The sequence below is a fragment of the Trachypithecus francoisi genome, unplaced genomic scaffold (assembly GCF_009764315.1).
Source record: "Trachypithecus francoisi isolate TF-2019V2 unplaced genomic scaffold, Tfra_2.0 Lachesis_group13, whole genome shotgun sequence".
Lineage (NCBI taxonomy): Eukaryota > Metazoa > Chordata > Mammalia > Primates > Cercopithecidae > Trachypithecus > Trachypithecus francoisi.
In genome coordinates this window covers 73,049,996-73,066,895 of record NW_022681458.1, presented here as the reverse complement: position 1 = coordinate 73,066,895, position 16,900 = coordinate 73,049,996, and the positions used below count along the sequence as shown (strand labels likewise).

Below are 16,900 nucleotides of genomic sequence, written 5' to 3'. Positions count from 1 at the left end.
ATATGACAGCTAGAAATGTTTCTTCTGGAGATGGGAGGTCTTGTTTGCTTATCAAACAATAGACTTTATAAAATCATTGACTTCCAAATATGAATAGTAATCCTACAAAAGGAACCAGGTTGACATTAGAAACAGGAAAACATGAAATAATCCATGTAATGCATGGAACTCAGTGTTGAGCACATAGCAGACTCTCAATAAAACAATAACTTTTCCATCCCACTTCCTTAGTGACTTTTTCGATTTGACTTTTATTGAGTACCTTGAGGTGTTTACCTAGAATAATCCAAGCTTAGACCCAAAGCATCACTGCTTTGTTTCAAATAGGAGAATAAAGAAAAGATCAGGAGGTTAGGAGCTTGGCATCACAAGACTAAAATTCCAAAGAAATATGCAAGAAAAAGTAAGATTCCCAGTATGCAGACACCAGCCATAATAAACAAAATCATTTCATCCCTTCAACTATTCCATTAGGATGACTGGAATGTGAGACATATGGGGGGTACTTGGAGAAGTTACATACAAAATTAGAGTTGACAAAAGGAAAATATTAAGAAATGTGCTGAGGAGAAGCTTGCCAGAGAAGAAAGGGTCTATTTGAAAAGATGACCAAAAGTCAAAGAACAAAGAAAATAATTTTCTAAAAGACATTGAATGCTAAAGCCCAGAAAAAATCTTAATATCAATGGGCATTTAAAAGTCATTCAGATTTTATGGCAGTTACCTAGGGCCTGCAGAATGTCAGTTGAGTAATTTCATTTGTAATTCTAAATTGAGAAAATACATTTATAATTATAGCTGAAATTACAGATATATTTAACAATGCACCTTCAGATGTCTTTTAGTTCATAATTATTCAATGCATGATATAGATAAATTTTCACAGGTATGTTCACCAAGTTACAATATAAACATAGTTCCTAAAACTGTGATTCTATATTTTGGCAATGTCTATCTGGCATATTATATTTTCATAACATGATGCAAATCCCTCTTCTTTGGAAATGGGAGGAACAACTCTTCTTAACACCCACATGAGTAACCAGAGACACCTACAGACTAGCGTCCACCCAGTACAGAAGGTCCTCCTCATAGTCCAGAGTCAGCCCACTGGGCATGACCAGGCTGCTGTTCACAATGGGTACCCGGAAGTTTCCTCCCAATGTGGCTCTCTCAATTTTGGCATGCATATCCCAATCAGCCCAGTACAGGTACCTAGTCATACAAAAGGAGTCAATAATTAATTCACAGGGAACCTCATAGTCCTTAAAAAAAAAAAAGAAAAAGAAAAGAAAGAAAAAAAGAACAACATTCTTTAATTGCAAATTGCCAGTAACATGGCAAAAGAAACCCCATTTCTACTTACACAACTCACCCAAAAGGAATCTATTGAGTCAGGGTGTTGACTTCCTAGTATGTTGCCAACCTTTCCGCCATCAAAGGGAGCTACACGCTGCACCCTCCTTCCCAGGTAAAATCATTCAATATGCTTTCACCCTTGGATCTGTAGCCATGGTGTTATAAGCCCATAACACACTGGCTATCTATGAACATAATTTCAGGCCCCACTCTTTCCAGAAATAAGCAGACAGAAATATAACAAAGATGATGGCATACCCTTGGCAGGGATCTAACACAATTGCTCTTGGTTTTGGAACGCGGGCTATCACAGTGCGGTTAGATCCATCTTCAGCCATGGAATTAATTGTCTGGTTGAGGTAGTCACTGTAATAAATTCTTCTAGTAATCCAATCAAAGGCAATGCCATCAGCAGTCCCTATACCTGGACACATACCGGCAGACACACACACAAGCACACACAAAGACATTAGAGTCTCATATGCATTGGAAACACTCAGTCATCCATGTGTGTTGACCCCATTGTGTCTACTTGCAGAATAAGTAGCACCTGGAGTGCACTTACCTGAAGCAATGACAGTTGGAGTATGGATCCCTGAAGACAGGCTGACATAGGAAATCTGTCCAACTCCAGAGGCTAAATTTTGTGTGAAGTAGATTCTATCACTTACACTGTCATAGTCTAGAGACATGACAGTTCTTTCCACATTTATTGTTTGGAAAGGTGGGCTATGGTTTTCAGGGTCCAAGTGTAAGCTTCTCAAGGAATTAGACAAAGCAAAGATGAGGAAATTTTCTGTTGAAATGGCACAATTCTTGCCATCACTTTCCAGGGTCCCAAAGGCACAGTCACATTTTGGGGTGTGCGATCCAGGCAGAGCAAAGCAGAGATGAGAGCACCCACCATTATTTTCCAAGCAAGGGTTGTTGTTGACCTCTGCTGGCGACTGGGGCTGGACTTGCTTGTCAAAGATGGTCACATCTCTTAGCCAGTTGATATTGTCTCTTATCACTGTGGGTGGGTCTGTGTTCTCTGGTTCCTTGCTGGCTTGGAAGATTTTTTTCAAATTCCTATCTACCCATATGATAGAATTTCCAAAAACAGTGATGCCATAAGGAGTTGGGTAACGACTGCCGTAACGAATCACCTCAGAGTTCTCTCCATTGATACGAATCCTTGCAATTATATCTAAAGAATCATCAACCCAATAAACGTAGCCATCACTTCGGTCCACTGCCAAGCCCCGTGGGGTGACAATGCCCTCGGACACAAGCACAGTTCGATTGGTACAGTCAAGGAAAGAACGCTCAATCTTTGGTCTCTGCCCGTAGTCAGCCCAGAAGAGGTATCTGTTCTTGGGATCTACAACGATATGCCTAGGCATGTCCACTGTGACTTTAAGAAGAACACGGCGGTAAGTAGTATTGATCCGCAGAACTTCTATCAGTGTTTCAGAAACAAAGGCATTGGTGAAGTAAAGATTTCCTATGGGAAAATGAAAGTGCATGCTGATCAATGGAGAACCAAGAAGAAAAAAAGGGAGAACTTTCCAAATTCAGAACAAAATGTATTAAGGTTGAAGTTTGGGTCACTATATGTTGTCTTTTCCAAGATGATAAATAAATGTCCCAGTCTAGGCTTAGAAAAATAAATTCTTACTCCTAGGAATTATAGGGATTGTGTCTTCAAATTTAGAGAGAAAGTGCCTATCTTCAGCTTCTAAAGTAGATTAGAATTCATAGCAACATCATAACCCACTTTCTACTGAAAGGTATATTTTCCAGAATGTCCCCCCTTTTCCACCTGAAGCTCTAAATGCTCAATACCAACTTGAAACACTCTAAATATACATTTTCATAGGACAACTTCTACCCCAATATGATAAAAGTAGCAAAGAGGGAGCACCAGCAACATCTCAGGTTGTTATTGATGTTATCAAATGCTCTTTGTGCTTAAGGTTAACATGAAGTTTTTCCTTAGTCTTTCTAACTAATGTAGGTGCTTTCATCTCATGGGCCTTCTAAAAGTGACCATAACAAAAGTCCATTTGCCTTTAAGCCTTATGTAAATGCTAGAATAAAAAGATAACTTTGTGAAAATAGTATAATAAGTAGAGAATGGTTGCAAATTATTGATTCCATGTAGTTGAAAGCCTGTTGTTGAACTATCAATGCTAGTACCAAGACACACATATTTTGTTCCTATATCCGATTCAAACCACCTCTGGAGAAATCAGGCCAATGTGAAATATGTTACTGATACATTTTTTCGTTTCCTAACTCTACTTGCTATGTATGTATTTGCTCATTTCCAATCCTTTAATCCAGGGTTGGCAAACTTTTTCTGTAAAGGGCCAGATAATAAATATTTTAGGCTTTGCAGAGCATATGGTTTCTTTAACAAGTACCCAACCCTGCCACTGTAACATGAAAGCAGCCATAGACAATACACAAATAAATGGGCATAGCTGTGTTACAATAAAACTTTATTTACAAAAACAGGCAACAGGCTGCATTTGACTCACAGACCCTAGTTTGCTGACTACTGCTTTATCTATACCCTCAGAAATAGCAATTTCTAATCAGGAACAGGAGTTAGGAACCCAGTTAAAGCTTTATTTAACCATACTACCATATTTACTTTTTGCAATAAACTCTTATTATATAGTACTTAGATTTTCATAATACATGTTAATATTTCCCTTTTTTTTTTTTTTTTTTGAGACAGAGTCTCACTCTGTTACCCAGGCTTGATGGCAGTGGCATAATCTCGGCCCATTGCAACCTCTTCCTCCTGGGTTCAAGCGATTATCCTGCCTCAGCCTCCTGAGTAGCTGGGATTACAGGCACACACTACCACGGCCGGCTAATTTGTGTGTTTTTAGTAGAGATGAGGTTTCACCATGTTGGTCAGGCTGGTCTCGAACTCTTGACCTCAGGTGATCCGCCTGCCTCGGCCTCCTAAAGTGCTGGGATTATAGGCATGAGCCACCGCATCCTGCCTACATGCTAATATTTTTAAGTGATGCCTACTTACCAAGCTTGATCCAATGATATTGATTTTATGTAGAACTGGATTATATTCCAAAACATATAATACCACTAATTATGAGTGGTATTCTTACTCAAATGAGTGATAAAAATGAGTGGTTATTCAAGCTTATGTGCATGAATCAATACAACTAAGTTAATATAATACTGGACCAGGTACTTAAAAAAATTGCTAATAAAGTATCTCATTATCTAAGTGATTTTTATATATGAATAAAAGGAAGCAATTAAGAATTTGGCAACTAAAATTGCTCAGCTTCAAAGTAAATGAATGCTGTTCCATGGTTTATATTTTTATATCCCTTTCTCTTGAAAATTTAGAAAATTTCTAATGCAGAAATCAGGTGCATATCTAAGTGTAAAAAAACCAAATCCACATAATTTAATATTTTAACCATTTTTGTCTTCAGATTATGTTAATAACAGAAGAAAATGATAATGATTAATTTGTTATGAATCTGTAAACTGAAATATCATTTATCAAATAGACACATAGCTTAATCTAAATTCAATGTATCTTAAATCATCTTAATAATTGTCTAGAAAAACAAACCTGTAGCACATGGAGTTAGGCTAAACTTTCTAGCATAAAATAAGACGACAGAGATGCAAATCCATTAAAATCACCATACAGCTTACATACCTGCTACCCAATCCACTGCAATACCCCGGACTCCATTTTCTCCTATTCCATGTGTAACAATGTTCATCAAAGAAGATCCATCTGGTTTAATTCTACGGATTGCATTATCAGATGCCACTGAGCTGCTAAAATCACACCAATAAATAAAGCCAGAGGACACATCCACATCCACATGCAGTGCATTTCGTCCTGGAAGTTAAGAAATGATCATTAAACAACGCTGTCACTGCAAGTAGAACTTTTAAATGTCTGCCCTTCCTCTCAAACCCTCATTCCCAACCTCCTGCTCTGAGCATCTCCCCATTACAAAATGAAACCCTTTTTTCCCAGTTGCAGTGAGCAGGCCTACAACCCACATCTTGGTTTCTAATACTCTTTCCCACAATAAGGAGCTCTGGCTCCCGGGAGAAATGCTGGTTATAGATTTAGGTAGGGAAGGTACGAAGTGAGCATGAAACATCTTATTGTACCAAGAAACAAGGCGTACACAGAAGTATACAGGTGCTCACTTGAAGAGGCTCCCTGGCCAAAATGGATCCACTAGAACATCAAAAGAAGGATTACAGTAATTGATTGTAACACACTGAATTTAAAAAATAAAAATTTGACCCCACGATGATAATAAATTTTTTAAAAGATAAATTGGGGAGAAACGAAGAGCTTTCCTTTATAGAAGAATATTATCTAACAAATATAAAGGGAATGCTAGAATAAGAAAATCACCATTTTGCAATCCTCAATTAAATAATCATTTCAAACAAGGATCATCAATGGCTGCCAAAACCAACGGGTAAAACGTGCTTGGGAGCCAAGACATTCACAGGGCCCAAGTGTGACTGCATAGATTTCACCCAAATTAAGAAGGAAAAAAATACACCTTTAAAAAGCAGCAATGTAGCAGTGACCACCTTAACCAGTGATCAAACTCAAACGCCACTAAGAGCAGGACAAGCTGACATTATGTTCTTCCTGATAAGATTCTGTATCAACTAACACAGTATAATCTATAAAGTATTTTTGCTAAATGTATTTAACCTTGATCTAATCAAGCAATCAGACCTAACTTCCATTTCATGATAACTACAGGGTAAAAAATGAAAGACAGGCTAAATATTCAGACAAATCCTCAGTGTGGGATTCTCAAAGACAGCAGGTCTGCCTCTTTAAAACATCAATGTCATAGCAAAAAGCTAGAGGCAACTACTCCAAATTAGAAGAAACTAATGAGATATTCCCAGTGCAATGCATGAATCTTGATTAGATCTTGGATAGAACAAAACAGCTATATATAAAATGTTGTGAGGCCAACTGGAGAAATATGATTATGAATATTTAATAATGCCCTTTGAAACTGTATGCTAACATATGTAGGGGTAAAGTGGCATGGTATTAAAATTTATTTTCAAAAGGTTCATGAAAATGAATGTGAATGCATATGCATGTACACACACACACAGATTGAGAGCTCAAATGTGATGAAATGTTAACAACTGTTAAATCTTGGTAAAGGGTATAGGATATTTGCTAAATCTTTCAACGTTTCTGTGTTTGAACTTTTTTTAATGAAAAGCTGGGAGAAAAAACGATTGAATTTGTCATATCTGTTCAAGATGATAACTTAGATCCATAACTTTTTAGATATGGAAAAACAAAGATGAGTTATGTGTCCACAGGAACATGACCATCAGGCAGGAGGATGTGTGGGACTGGAAGCTCTCTGACTCCTTTCCCCTGGTTCATTTCTGTATTTTCTGACCATCTCTTCCAGCCCTTCATTCACTTCATCCTTTTTTCCTTCCTTTCTACCCTGTATTTCTATCTTTAGCTTGTGACATTCTCCTAGCAGTGTTAGAAAATTCTTAGTTCCTCCTGTGCCAAGGTATACCTAAAAACCTTGGTTCATCTAGGAAGCAAGTGATCATTTTATACATTCAGAGTATGTAAGCACAAAGTGCTGCAAAAATATGATTACTAAAGAGGGACTAATACTGTGAACTCTTTTGCTTCAATTCACCAAATATATATTAATAAATCATATTTATGGACTATTTCATTACCATATTGAATAATAGTATACCTTCTACCGTAAATCTCCATTAATAGAAATAAGGCATGGTTCTTCAGAACACTAATTCTGTAGTACTTCTTGCAAACCCATGCTACATTCTATATTGCTTTAGGCCTGTGGTTCTTAGTGTGATCCAGCACCATCAGCATGCCCTGGGAGCTTATTAGGAGTGCATTTCTCTGGCCCTACCCTGGACTACAAAATCAGAAAAATCTGGCGACGAGGCCTGGCGCTGTGTTGCTGTGAGCCCTCCAGGTGATTCTGAGACACACTAAAGTTTGAAAAACACTTTAGGCTGTGCCAGTTGATTTGAAGGGAAAGGAAAGCTTCCTTATGCACTGAATCCAGACATGAAGAAATGTTTTCATGGCACCAGGGATTTCAACCTGGTGCCAGATGAAGTCAAATCTTACTTATATTGGAGTTGGCATACCTTGGCCTGCCACTGGCACCATGGTTTCTGAATGATCTGACGATTCCAAACTAAAGCCTCTGATTGCAGACAGCATTGAAACAACAATGAAAGAGTTATATGGAGAGCAGGACCGATTATCAGGATTGAGTTTAAATCCAGTGGCACAGGCGCAGGAAAACAATCCTCCTGGTACAGGCAGGCAAATCTGCTGACAGGCATTCATGTTGTTGCTACAGCCATTTGAGGATTCGGCAGCATCTAAATGAAAACAAAATCCGTTTGTAACTTTTGATCCTAGCTACTCGCCACCCCATCTCAAATTTCTTTAATTGGGTCACCAAATAATTTATTCTAAAAATTAATAACCAACATATAGTAGCTGAGCTAATCTAAAAACAATATTGGAGAGACTAGAGCTTATACAATAACACCTAAAGGTATGAAACCAGTAACCCAACTATTGTATAATAGTTAGGGAATGGGGCTTCAATTGTCTTTTTCTACAAATCACGTGAGGATTACGGAGGTCAGTACATAAATCTGTTCATAATTTGCCTATGAACTGGCACTTAAAAGAATATGTTCAGTTACATGATCAATAATGTGATTATTTGTTTTTTAAAATATATGAAATAAGAAGATTTAAAGAATAATCCTTGAATTAATGGCATTCCCAGTGACCTGGATGAAACTGGAGACTATTATTCAAAGTGAAGTAACGCAGGATTGGAAAATCAAACATCGTATGTTCTCACTGGTATGTGGGAGCTAAGCTATGAGGACGCAAAGGCCTAAGAATGATACAATGGACTTTAGGGACTTGGGGGAAGGCTGGGAGTGGGGTGAGGGATAAAAGACTACAAATAGGGTACAGTGTATACTGCTCATGTGATGGGTGCTCCAAAATCTCACAAATCACCACTAAAGAACTTACTCATGTAACTAAACACCACCTGTACCCCAAAAACCTATGGAAAAATAAAAAAATAAAGAATATTCTTTACAGGAATAAAAAATTAATTTTTATTGCATGTGTTTCTTTCACATGCAGCTAAAAAAAAAATACCTAGTGACAAACCTAGGTTATAGGACAGGAAACAAATTGTTTGATCATCTTTGGCTGAAGACGAAAGCTATAAAATACATCAAAAAATATTACCTGTATCATAACACTAATTTAAAGGGGTAAATCAGAAGTTAGATTATCTTTTTAAAAAATGTTGAAATAGGCAACATCCAAAAGTATTCCTTTTAAAACTAAAAATTCCATCCCATTAACACTTTCCCAGCAGACATCCAACTAATATGCCCTGAGCACCTTCTATGTGCCAGGCACTATTCTAATCACCGAGTATTGAGCAGTAAACAAGACAGACAAAATGTCTGCCCTTATGGAGGTTATATTCTAATAAGTAACACAAAAATAGAAAACAGATAATATGCCAGGGAGCTCCGTGAAGCAAAAGCAAAGTAAGGAATTGAAAGTAATGGAAAGAGAAACAGAATAAACTTACTCTAAAGTCAATCTGGCCTTTCAGATGCCAAATTAGCCCTTGGCACTTAACCATGCTTAAGACTTCATTAACATTTTTTTAATATTTTGGGTAATTTCAATTTGCATGCACGTGTATGTACATGAAACTGTGTGTGGGTGTGTGCTTACAAATGTAAGTTATGTGTGAATATGCATTATACACCCACGAATGTATTTCAGTGACATACTTACTGTGTCTGTGATAAACTCGAAGACCCCTCAGATTTGGAACATTATCTCTCAAGACTATTTTGTTGGCCCCAGTGGCCTTGTCAACTCTTTCAATGACCTCATACTGTTCATCAGTATAATAAAGGAAAGAATTATAGACTGCAATTCCCCAGGGGTGAGAAAGCTGGTGTACCAGGATCATTCGATCTGTTCCATCCACATTTCCTCTTTCAATCTAAAGGATCAGAATTTTTGTTAGTTTCATGTATTCATAGTGAAATTTTTGAATACTTAAACATTAATATTCTCCTAATTATAATGTCTCACATTTTTCCAGCCCTCTATCCCTTACAGAGATTTTTCACATCTACTTTCTGATTTGATCACAACTACACCAAGCAGCAGGTCAGGAAAATATCACTGTGCCCATTTCACTGATAATGAAGACAGAGCTCACATGAGTCAGTCAACCTTTTCAGGTGGCGTGGTGAAGAAAAGGGAGCTAAACCACTAGTCCCTGCATATGATATTCTGGTCAAAGATGTACGCAAACATCTAAGTGTGGGCCATTGCACAGGAGCTGACTCACCCTGAGTTTAACAGCTTCACTGACAATTTCTGTAATACAGATCGGAAATATGCCCCCAAACAACCACAGAGGACAGCAAGACGGGACGGGGCCAAAAATGGTGCCATTATATTGGAACAGATAACAAGCTTTAATTAAAATGGCTTTGGTAAACTGGAAAAGAACCACAAGAATAAAGTCCCTAAGGGAAAATGATAAGTAGTCAGCTTCCTCTGGAAGAAAAATGAAATGTAGATGTAGCTGGTTTAATTTCACTCCAAAAACCTACCTCAAGTGCCTGCTCTGTGCCAGGATCTGGGCTGGGTATTGGTGAGAGACACAAAGTGTGGCTTTACTGCCACGGCAGACAAGGTAGCCCAGCAGTTACAAGAGTTGTTATGCCCTAGAAACTGATCAAAGTTCTAGAATTTAGAACATAAGGAACATGAGCTTGGAGGAGTGCTGCAGAGGGAGCGGAGACCAGGGCCAGATTAGCTGAGCAACCTCACAGAAGTGTTGGGAGCTAGTCCTCAGGGCAAGGCTCCAAGCTGAGCCATGAACCAATTTGCTGACTGTGGCTTTATGAAGAAAACATGTCTCCAACACGAAAACAGGTTTCACCACTGAAGGCCATGCCTAGTCAAGGCCAGAGAGAGTTTGCTCAAAATGGTGGAGGTGGCAGAAAAGATCTGGGCATGAGTGACAGGCTGAGGATGGATTGCAGGATTTGGTGATGATTAAACCAGGAGAGTGAAGGAGAAATAAGGGAACCACACTAGGAGAAAGGTTGGAGAGTCACACCACCAACAAGCTCGCAGATTCAGAAGCTGTGTCCTATCAGATGTGTGTACAGAAACCATACCATGTAACAAGAGCTTCCTCATCATTGCACACATGTATCCAACTCTGCAAAGTGTTTTCACACACATCATCATTTCTTTTTAATCTCCAAAGCTTACCACCATTATAGGTCCATATTCGGAGTGAAGTTAGTACTTGTTGAACAAACAATGAACTGAAAGCCAACCCTACTGCACAATATTATGAAAAGCATCAATGTCAAGGATCTGAAATAATTACTGTTAAAAAGCAAGGAAGGGACTAGTATATATTCAATTTAGCACCCAAAGCAATGCTTCATCAATAATTATTATTGAGCACCGTCTATGTGCCTAGCCCCAGCAACATAAGCACAGCAGTGAAGGTCAAATACTATTCCAATGAGTGAATGAGACTTTACAGTTTCTGCTTCTTATTGTAGAATATAATGAACCCAACCTTGGAGTTGAAAATTACCACTAAAGAAAATTTCACATGTGCATTAATCATGTTAGAATAATAGAGAAGAATGTGTAGCTATGAGGGGATACTGAGCTCAGAACCTTGCTACATTAAATAAATAGATACACACATACATACACACACATAGGTAGATACATGGAATATGCCTATATCCTATACAGGTATATAAATTCTATATTCTATATATAATAGATAAATATTCTGTGTTCCATAAATACATATTCTACCTTCTACAAATATAATAGATATATATTCTGTATAGCATATATAGCATCTATATAGATTCTATATACCATATAGTATAGATATATATTCCATATTTTATATATATATATATTCTCTATATATATACAGCTGTGTATATATATATTCCCTACAATTGGAGAACCCATAGTACTTTCACAGAAAAACACTGAAATCACTAAACCATGAAAGAAACTTGCTCTGAAAGGACAAGTAAAAAATGACAAATGGAATTAATTTATCCTGAAGAAAAACAAACATTGGTGGGAAAATTAATAAACATTACCCTATAGGGAAGTATGCACACACTCTAAAGAACTGAACTTCAGCTAGGGGCAAGGTATGGGCAAGGGAAAGAAGTTACTGGGAGAAAGGGCAAGTTACCAAGTAAGAATGTTCAAGAACCACTGCCTGACAGCTCAGAACACTCAGCATCAACTACACCAGCTCAGCATAAAGACCAAAAACTGAAAGGGTGCTCATACCACTCCTCTTCCAGTGACTGCCCAGTAGAGTTTCTGCTCCTCGATGTCAAGGGTGACACACTCCAGGTGTTCGAGGTTCCCAGTGAAGAGAGTTTTTACAGATGTGCCATCCATGTTAGCACTGGCAATCTTGGCAGGAACCCCACTGTCAGTTCCCTGGTCTGACCAGTACAGCTTCCTACAACCATGAAAAACACCAGCATGTAACAAAACAGAAGGGGGATTTGAGTCAGTGACATAAATGACAATGTCTATTACTCGTCCTCAAGATGCTCACAATAAAATGAGCAAAAGCTGAAAATCAATATCTCGTTGCATACAATGTGGAGGGGTACTTCACCAGTGTTCTGCCAATGTCAGTATATTTATTTCTTAGCTATAATCGGAGTAGAGGCCATTTAAAATGGTGTCTGGAATAAGAGGCAAGGGTTTCCCACTGGCAGCTGAACCTTTAGCAAGGTCAGATGTGTGGGAAGCTTATGGACAAGGAAGAAGCCTACATCAATAATCCCTCCATCTTCAGTACATAGTGAAGGCCAAAGCTAATATAAAAAGCTGCCAAGTACACTCCCTGATCACTTATCAGGCCTCATTCAGTTCTTCTCCAAATCACCATCTACCACAGAACCAGCTACTTAATTACCTAACCTGATTTCTGTGATGAAAAATGCAAAGACTTTTGAAAACTGACACAGAAAATAGGAGAAATAATGAGTAACACTGTTCTGTGAGAGTGGAATCTCATTATCATGCTGTTATGGGGTCAGGAAGACTTCTTTTTTCTTTCTATTTCACAGCGATCATGTACACATGAACCATAATCACACAGCATTGCCAAACCCATGATATATGAAAAATGTATTAACGTATATGAAGGGCTGCTTTCCATTTCCACCAAAGAAAAACTTCTACACTTGTACCCAACTTTTAATTCCTTTTGGTTGCACCTCCTTCTATATCTTCAATAGATAATCCTCCTACATTCTTTTCTGAAAAGTCCTCAAACCCTTTCATTTAAATAGTCTTTATTCACCTACCTCTTCCACCACCAAATCAATATGCCCATCCCTTGAATTTCATCTTCAACTCTAAACTTCTCTTCTTCTACGTTCTCAAACTCTGAAATGCTCTGCTTTGACCAAAAACTCATTTCTTCCTTGCTTTAATTTTTCCTATTAAACTTGCTGTTTGCCTTTAAACCCTGCCTGAGCTCCCAACCCTCCAGTCTCTCTATACCTGGACATCATATGTAACCATTTCAACAATATTCTTATTTATTCTTTTGGGATCCCATTGTGCCTAAGCTAATCTCCAACCCTGGGTTTCTGCCATTTTTTTTTCTTTCTCCTCTCCCATTTCAGATTACCAAGAATTTCCTGGACATAGCACAAAACTTTCGTGAATTCTGAGTTCACTAAAAATTTAAGTTTCCTAATCTAAGCTGAGGATTCTCATCCCTAGCAGATTTTATATCATGTCCCCCATATTGACTCTTTCAAGTCATTCCTATTCTTCATAAATTTCTAATTCCTTCCCCATAACTTTCACTCTCAATCAATTATTTCTTCATCATTGATCTTTCATCTGCTGCTAAAGAATACGCTCAGGTTTCTCTATTCTGAAAGACATTTTCCTGTTACATTTTGACCTACAAGTTTATCTTTCTCTAACTTTCCAATACAAAACTCTTAAAAGAGTATTCACATTTCCTCATCCTCCTTCCATTCTTTTAACTTCTACTATCTCTATTGAACATCCTCTCTCGAATATCACCAGAGACTCTGTGATCGCCTCAGCTCTTTATTAATGATCATCCACAAAGATATTTTTCTGCAACAACTGGTTCAGTAGCATTTACCACAACTTTCTCAAGACTTTCTCTTCACTGAGAATCCAAGACTCCAAGACGTTAGATCCTCAAGTCTCTGTCTTTTTTCTCCTCCTATGTCCTCTGACAAAATTCTAAGCTCTTCTAATTGTCTCCCAACCCAACTGGGTTGCTCTTAGTCACTTGAACAAACACTCTATTTTCTGTCCCTTTGCTCTTGACCTTCTATCCTTCATATCACATGATATATCATAAAAGCTAGCTCTGCCTAGTGAAATTCTACGTTTGCTTTAAGATCCAGTCCAAATGATGTCTCTTCCACCAAGCTGAAAGGTCGCCTTTTTATAGCACTATCATCCCAATTTTTTTAGCCTCTCTTATGGCTCTTAATCATATATGAACCTGGGTTATTGTCATTTATACATGGGCCTTATCCTCCATACTAAGCCATAAATCCTTAAGGTTGCAAAGGTTGCAAATTAGGTCTTTAATCCTTGTATCCTCCCTCGAAACTCCCCACCATGACCCCATGAAAGAGACTGCTTCCACTTGCCAAAATTAATGTCTTCCTCTTCTCTCTAGGTAAATAGGTGGGCTGCATGTCCTTCTGTGCAGTTAGCTATGGTCATGTGACCCAATTGTAACTGAAGGGGTGTGAGCAGAAGTGGTGTGCACTACTTGTAGGCCTGGCTCATAAAAACCTCCCAGCAAATTTCTGAATGTTCTTTCCTTTACTGCTCAAAAGATGCTGATACTTAGAATGACCTAGGAAGCCTCCTACTGAAGATGGCAGAGCATCCATCAGCCTGGGTCCTGGAATGACTATGTAGAGTAGAGCTTCCTCCCATCTTCTGCCCAAACCCCACTGCCCATATAAAAGACAAATAAATTTCTATTTTCTTTGAGCCATTACATATTTTGGAGTTTATTTGCTCCAACAGTTAGCCTATCTTAACTAATACACCACTCAAAAAGATGCACAATGCAGAAATGTCTGATAAATGAAAAATAAATAATAAGTGAACCTGAGTTTCAAAAGTAGAATTTAAAACCTAAGATGGTCCTTCTTCTAGAAAGAATAACTGAAAACTAGTACAAGCCAGCAGGCACAGAATAGAATGTTTGCTTCTTGTGCCATTTAAGAATTGGATTCGGTTTCCATGTCATCCTTGTTTGAAACAGCTAATACAAATTACATCTTCAGTGCTCTCCTAGGCCTAAGAATCTGATGACTTTCAAACATTAAGCCAAAATCCACTTGGAATTATGTGACAATCTCTTTAAAAAAAATCAATGATCATATTTTACAATTCATTATTCTGGTTTATAATATGGTATAGTAGATCAACAGAATGAAATAGCCAATCAAACAGACCAGAGGACCCCAGCCGACATCCATTAAGTCCATTTTCTCCTAACTGGTCTCCCTGGGCCTGGCCTCTCTCCACATCAATCCTGACCAATTTTTCTAAGATACAAATTTGGTTCTATCACTCCCTTTCTCACAATTCCTTGCTGGGAAGAGAAAACCAAATACTACATGTTCTCACTTATAAGTGGGAGCTAAACATTGAGCACACATGGACATAAACATGGGAACAATAGACACTGTGGACTACTAGAGAGGGGAGGAAGGGAAGAGAGCGTGGGTTGAATAACTATTGGGTACTATGCTCACTATCAGGGTACAATATACCCATGTAACAAACCTGCACATGTGACCTCTATATTTAAAATAAAAGTTGAAATTTTAAAAAATCCCTACTTGCTCCTTATTACTCAAAAGAATAAAGTTCAATTCCTTAGCATGATATTAAAGGCCCTCCACGATTTGTCCCCAAATGACCCTTATCTACTGTATCTCCCATGTGGTCAACAGCTCCCTACTCTAAGCCTCTGGTTCCAGCTCTCCCCACAATCATGCTAAGTGCCGCCATACTTCTGTGCCTTCATTGCTCCCTCGGCCTCAAGAACCACTGCCTGGTTGCAACCCATTCTCCGCCTACTAGAAGGCTTGTCATCCTTCAAGGTCTATTGCAAATGTTACACATTCCCTTAGAGCTTTCCGTGTCCTTTCAAAGTCAGAATATATTGTCAATTCTTAAAATGCTATTTTTAAATTCCTAAAAGTCTTGCTTGTTTGGAATTAATTTTAAATCCAGTGTTGTTCATTTGAAGACCACACAATAAAATACAAACAGTATCCTGCACACTAAATATAGGTCAGAGCTATTTCTCTTCCTCACTGAGATCCATTGTTCTTCAAATGTTAACATATGAAATCAGAAGATGTCCTAAATTAGAAATCTTCCATTTTGTCAGACCCTGACATTAACAAGAACAATGCTGCATAGAAGACACGTGCCATTTATGAATACTCACCCACGAGCAGGATCAACAGTTATGCCAATTGGAAAGCCAACTCCAAGAGCTGTCCCATCATTGGCAATCAGTGTTTTTCTGTATCTGATATCTCCATGGAGTGTCAAAACCTATAGCATAAAATAACTTATTAGAATTGAGTTTCATAAGGGGAACCAAAGGAAACTGAGATGAAGGAGAACTTATAAACAAAACAAATTCCAAAGCACAATTAGGGATGAATGACAGAGGGTTTGCATGAGATTTCAGATCATCTCTATTGCACTTCAGGGAAATGAGGAAATTAGCTCAATAGAAAATGAGAGTAAGAGAAGCAAAATCACCTCCCAAGTTCCTACTTCCAATTCACCTAAAGTTTCAGGAGGGAACATTTTTATGGATAAAAGGAAGACTCAGTTGGGAAAACATACAGAGCCACTGCCTGAAGAAACTGCAAAAATCCTTCAGGAAAGCTAAGAGAAATCTCTGGAAGAGACAAATGAGAACCCACAGCTTTCCTGCACCCCGATGACCAGGCCATGGCACTTGGTGGCCAATTACTGCCAACACAGTTGATCAAAATAGTCCAAATTTACTCAGAGGTACAGTGAATTCTGTTCCAAGTCAACAACCTAAGCTGAAACACATGAGCTGAAATCTCTGCCCTGCCAGTCCTGACTGTACAACCCGAGGCAAATAAATTCACCTCTCTGAAATTGATCAGTCAAATATGGATGAAAGTATTATCTTCTGCATCGACCTCAGGTCTAAGAGATAATACAGGTAAAGCACTTAGCACAGCACCCAGCACAACTGTGTTCAATAAATTTCTATTGTTTAATTGGTCCATCTACTGGTCACTTACTATGTAT

At 38.2% G+C, this 16,900-nt stretch overlaps 1 protein-coding gene across 2 annotated transcripts in view; it reads right to left on the bottom strand.

Annotated features, from left to right (window-relative positions):
- LRP2 (LDL receptor related protein 2) overlaps nucleotides 1-16,900 on the bottom strand; it is a 221,836-nt gene that overhangs the window by 81,559 nt on the left and 123,377 nt on the right. For both annotated transcript variants that reach the window (XM_033231218.1, XM_033231219.1), the window contains 8 exons: nucleotides 16,050-16,159; nucleotides 11,840-12,017; nucleotides 9,263-9,476; nucleotides 7,555-7,794; nucleotides 5,054-5,242; nucleotides 1,925-2,845; nucleotides 1,618-1,783; nucleotides 1,057-1,215 (listed from right to left, as the gene is read on the bottom strand). In XM_033231218.1, the coding sequence (XP_033087109.1) occupies nucleotides 1,057-1,215; nucleotides 1,618-1,783; nucleotides 1,925-2,845; nucleotides 5,054-5,242; nucleotides 7,555-7,794; nucleotides 9,263-9,476; nucleotides 11,840-12,017; nucleotides 16,050-16,159 (2,177 nt within the window). The remainder of the gene's footprint in view (nucleotides 1-1,056; nucleotides 1,216-1,617; nucleotides 1,784-1,924; nucleotides 2,846-5,053; nucleotides 5,243-7,554; nucleotides 7,795-9,262; nucleotides 9,477-11,839; nucleotides 12,018-16,049; nucleotides 16,160-16,900) is intronic.